The sequence below is a fragment of the Grammomys surdaster genome, unplaced genomic scaffold (genome assembly GCF_004785775.1).
Source record: "Grammomys surdaster isolate TR1022 unplaced genomic scaffold, NIH_TR_1.0 125429, whole genome shotgun sequence".
Taxonomy (NCBI): Eukaryota; Metazoa; Chordata; class Mammalia; order Rodentia; family Muridae; genus Grammomys; species Grammomys surdaster.
The window spans coordinates 672,078-676,952 of NW_021620296.1; the positions used below are offsets into that span (position 1 = coordinate 672,078).

At 54.1% G+C, this 4,875-nt stretch overlaps 1 protein-coding gene across 4 annotated transcripts in view; it reads right to left on the reverse strand.

Moving 5' to 3' along the window:
* Positions 1–1,960: 1,960 nt before the first annotated feature.
* The window catches only part of Armc6 (armadillo repeat containing 6), a 13,261-nt gene continuing 10,346 nt past the window's right edge, over positions 1,961–4,875 (reverse strand). For 2 of the 4 annotated variants that reach the window (XM_028786131.1, XM_028786132.1), the window contains exons 6-8: positions 4,152–4,283; positions 3,737–3,874; positions 1,961–2,624 (exon numbers count right to left, since the gene is read on the reverse strand). In XM_028786131.1, the coding sequence (XP_028641964.1) occupies positions 2,412–2,624; positions 3,737–3,874; positions 4,152–4,283 (483 nt within the window). In that variant the 3' untranslated portion in view covers positions 1,961–2,411. Of the gene's footprint in view, positions 2,625–3,736; positions 3,875–4,037; positions 4,284–4,875 lie in introns of those variants that run through there. The other 2 variants (XM_028786133.1, XM_028786135.1) reach the window with 2 other exon arrangements.

Genomic DNA, 4,875 nt, shown 5'->3' on the forward strand with positions numbered 1-4,875 from the left:
AAAGAAAGAAAGAAAGAAAGAAAGAAAGAAAGAAAGAAAGAAAGAAAGAAAGAAGCAAACAATCAAACACACAAATGTGTCAGTGCTATCATATTCTCTGGACCCTGGGTAGATCCCTGGCTGCAGACACCCTGAGCACAGCCAGGGAAGGCTGTTTTTGGACCCAGACTATGAGAAGTGATTTCATTCTCCTTTTGAGACTCAGAGGAGTCTACTTCTCCAGCAACACAGAGAGGTAGAAGCCAGGCCAGACACACGAACATAGGCTCTTGCGTTAGATCCCCCTCTAGCCCATCTCTCCATGTTAAGGACAACAAGTGTTAAAAAGCAGAAGGGACCCTCCTCAGAGGAGGGGACACCTTATGAGGGGCATCCTCTGAGTTAGGACCCCCTTGGGAGCTGAGGCTGTGACACAGCTAGCTCAGGCAGGGGAGGTATAGGCCTGAGGTGGCCCAGTGCAGATACTCAGGCTCCTGAGAAAGGTGGCATGGAGGTGGTGACTCCAGCCCAGTGAGGCTCCGCCAGGCCTGGCTCCACAGAGCAGCAGGCACAGGCCTGGGGCTCCTTAGGGCACAGGGGGCACCTACAAAGAATGTACAGAGTGGGACAGACAAATGTGGGATGCTGTAAGCATGGTGGCCTCTGCTCCTGGAGCTGATCAATTTGTTTCTCCAGCTCCATGAGATCCAATGCCTCCTTCTGGCCTCCGTGTTTCCTCATCCACATACAAATATATATAAAGACAAACACAAAACATCGACAACAAAAAACGGGTGGCTGGAGAATAAGCAAAAGGCTAGGGGGCGGGGTGGTGTGAGGTAGGAGTCTGTCCGCGCAAGGTACAGGGTACAAGGAAGCCAGGGGCAGGCTGGGGATGTGATAGGGTGAGAACCACAGGGCCAGCCCCTCCCGCAGTGTCCCTGCAAGTGTCCCAGGAGCACCTATCCCCAGGATTTAGGAACAGAGTTTGAAGCCTGCCCACAGTCACACACATCAGTGACCCAGACACCAAGTTATGCAATCTAGGCAGTATAGGACTAGGAGACCCTTCACCTATATCCTGTTGTGTCTGTCCCCTGAGAGTGGAGAAGGGTGAGGTGACCTGGTCCAAGGTTCATGTCTGTCCTTGAGTTGGCAGGGCCTCTCCCTGTCCAGTGGGGGAGAGCTCAGACATTGAGTGTCTGAGTTAGGATAACTCTCCTGCTATACCCCCCCCAACACTTTGTAGAGCCGCCAGAAGCAATGGCTGGTTTCCATGGAAACCAAGAGCCTTCTGGGAAAGGCATACCAGGTCCAGAGCTACAAGAGGGGGAAGGGAATAAGAGACAGAGGCAAGGAGGTTCTGAGGCCACTCTGAACCCCAGGATTACACAGGTTCAGGAGCAGCTAGCTGCTTAGGGACCCACAGAATGTGGGGGAGGTGGTGTAGGATTTGAATTGGTGACAATGGTGTGTGTTTTACATTGGGGAAACTGAGGCTCAGAGAGCTGCCTAAGACAGTGAGGGATGACAGGGTGAGGCTGATGTGGCGCAGCATTCCTGGGATGACAGGCTGGAGCTAATGATGCCTGTTCCTGTCCACGCCTAACACCCCAGTGTTTTAGGCACACAGCAAGGTTCCCAAAGGTCAGGCTATCTGCTCTTAGCCACAGATCTCACTCAGCACAGATAGGACTGTCCTTGACCCCAGCCTCAGTGGCCTATATAGACCAGGCTCTGGCCAAATACCCCTAGTGCCTGTAGCTACCTCAGGTGCTTGTGCCCTGTTCTCACAGACGCTGTTCTTACAGCACCAACAGAGCTATGAAGAGCCCCCCCCCCCCCCCCCGTTAGCCTGCATCAGGGACCAGGGCGGGGGCAGACACTGATGGATGAATCTGAAATCTCTGCCTCTAACGGCAGTGCCAGGAGTTTTAGACCTATTTCACAGGTAAATGAGACGCTTTAAAATGACACTCACTTATTTATTTATTTATTTATTTATTTAGCATATGTCTGTGCACCACAGCACACATATGGAGTTCAGAGGACAATTTGGAGGCGTCACCTCCTTCTCCCACCATGTGGATCTTGGGGAAATTAGCATTGGCTGAAGTACCTCTACCCAGGGTGCCTGCCCAAGGAGCAGGGTTATCAACTGCTTGGAGTGGTGCCCGGATTGCAGGTTGGCCCTCCCGTGACACCAGCTTGTGGAGGCCCCAAACTCCACACAGAACGCTGCAGTTCCATGTGCCCTTTGCCCCAAAACTGCCGAGAACGGCTGTGGTGGAAAGGGCACTGGGAGTGGTGGGCCACCGGCCATCACTGCTTCTGCACACCGACCCCCATGCCCTGCTAGCACTCTTGTGCTCTGGGTGACATGGGTGGGGGACAGAGGTAGGACGTTCTGGAGTGAGTTCACTGAGCCAGGGTCACGGTGCCAGGTCACCCTTCTTTCCCGTCCACAGTTCACGAAGCTCCACACGGCAGCCCAGGTCTCGCAATGCGGCCTTGGCCACATCTTCGCAGTCCGGGTGGGCAGCTCGGGCTTGCAAAATGAGCTCCTCTGCCCCCAGGTCCAGGATGGGCTTAGAGAAGACCTGGCTGCGGGACACCAGGTTTCGGATCAGCATGCAAGCCTGTTTCTGGAAAACAGAGAGGCTATGAACAAGGGGAACATCCTGGGTTGGGGTCCACTCTGACCTCTGTGTGCTCCTCAGAACATGGTGAGACAGATACTCAGTAGACTCACTGAACCAGGCTAGAGACATGGTCCCATGTCCCATATCTCTTAAGTGAGCACTCAGGACAGAATCTTGGACCCAGACAGCTACCCACATTCCCTGAAGCAGGCCCTGGAGGTGGTGCACAAAGGACATGTAGAGGGTGCCAAAGTTTATTTCTCAACAAGTCACCCATCTGGGCTGGTTCCAGTACCCTTCATCTAGTTTTGGGTTTTGTTGTTTTTTGAGACAGGGTCTCTCTGTGTAGCCCTGGCTGTTTTGAAACTCACGATGTATACCAGGCTGGCCTTGTACTCAAGAGATCTGCCCATCTCCGCTTCTCGTGTGCTGGGATTAAAGGCGTGCACTAGTGCATCCATCTGCCATAGCAGGGTCTGCAGGGAACGGTTTACATGCTCCTTATGGCTGGGTGGCTCAGAGCAGCTGACACAATGGGACACCATGTGCACAGTGATAATGTTTGGTAGTGACAGGTGGGTATGGTAGCACACGCTGATGAGCCAGCGCCTAGAAGGCTGGGGACATGGGCCCTGACCTCCACACCTGCAGCAGCTATAGATCTAGAGCTTGTCTCAAAGGAAAACTGGAGTTGGGGTCAGGGTCAGAGGTCAGTTGGTAGTGTTTCTGGAACATGTACTAGGCCCTGGGGTCAGTCTTAATCAGAAGTGTGGTGGCACAGGCCTGTCACTCTAGCACTCATTGGGGAAGGCAAGAAGATCAGGAGGTGAAGGGTGATCTTTTGGCAAAATGCTGGAGGTCAGTATGAGCTACTCTGTCTCAAAAGAAGAAAAAGAAAGAGGAAGAGGAGAAAGGGGATACACATAGAAAGACGTTAGATAGTTGTTCGAGTGTGAGTGTGTGTGAGTGTGTGTATACTAAAATTCTTGTAGTGTAGGCTGGTCGGTCTGGAATTCATGCCTCTTGTGGGATTACAGCCACCACAGCTGGCTCAACAGGCTTAGCTGCTGAGTAGCGGGCCCCATGGACTCAGGTGGGCACAGCTGCATACTCACCTGGACACCAGCCTCCTGAGGATGCGCCCTCATGGCCTGCAGAGCAGCCAACGCCCCGCCACCCTCAATGATGACCCGGCTGTTCTCCGGCTTGCGAAGGGCCAGGACACAGAGTGCTGCACAGCTGTGTTCACAAACCTGTGAGTGTGGAACGGGCAGCTAAGACTACGAGTGGACAGACTCCCCCTCCCCATGTCAGCATGACTGACGCCTCAGCCTGGATACTCTGTAGCTCCCTTCAGTGGGTCCTGCTGGATTGTGTGTCACAGCAGTGGTAGGCTGGGTGCCCAGGGGTGGTGAGAGCACTGACCCGTGAGAACCGGAAACCCCAGTCCTTCACCTAGCCTTGCTGACAGTGAGGAGGCAGCCCCTGTATAGGCAGCCATTGTCCTGCCCATGTGTCTGACGTGGGTACCTGGGGGCTGGCCAGGTGCCGGGTCATGGCAGCCACAATGGACTCGGTCCCGCCTGCCCGGACAATGGCGTCCTTCACATCATCGTTGCCTGCAAGAGCCCTCAGGGCACTGAGCACTTGCTTCACGAGGTCCTGTGTGGATGGCAAGGGGAGATCACCCTGGCTTGTGTGTCATCTGCAAGCCTCCTGCTTGCCTGATGGAGGGAAAGGCTGCTAAAAAAAGCACTGTCTGTTTCTCAGTTTGAACACATGTGGCCATCCCAGGCTCACAGGCCTGCCTGTGACAACAAGATCATGACCCCACTATACAGGGGGAGGGCAGATTGGAGGAAGGCAGGCAGGGTCTAAGTGATTTCCTAATCCCCCTCACATGACATGGGCATGAGCCATGGCCCAGGAAAAGCCCCAGCAGCCTGAGCAGGGGATGCTATTTCCACTTCCACACTCCTGCTCCCTAGAGGGAACGCACAAGTGGAGCCTGGGCAGTGGCTCAGGGAGTAGTGTGCTCATCACACATGCACAAGGCCCTAAATGCTAGCGCTAGCACCCAGAACAACCACAGGGAGCCCAGGCAAGTTAGCACACATGGGCTAAATTAAGGCTAGCTGAGACTATGCGACCCTGTGCGACCCTGTCTCACTTTCTGTCTGTCTGATGGTCTCAGTCTCTCTCTCTCTCTCTCTCTCTCTCTCTCTCTCTCTCTCTCTCTCTCTCTCTCTCTCTC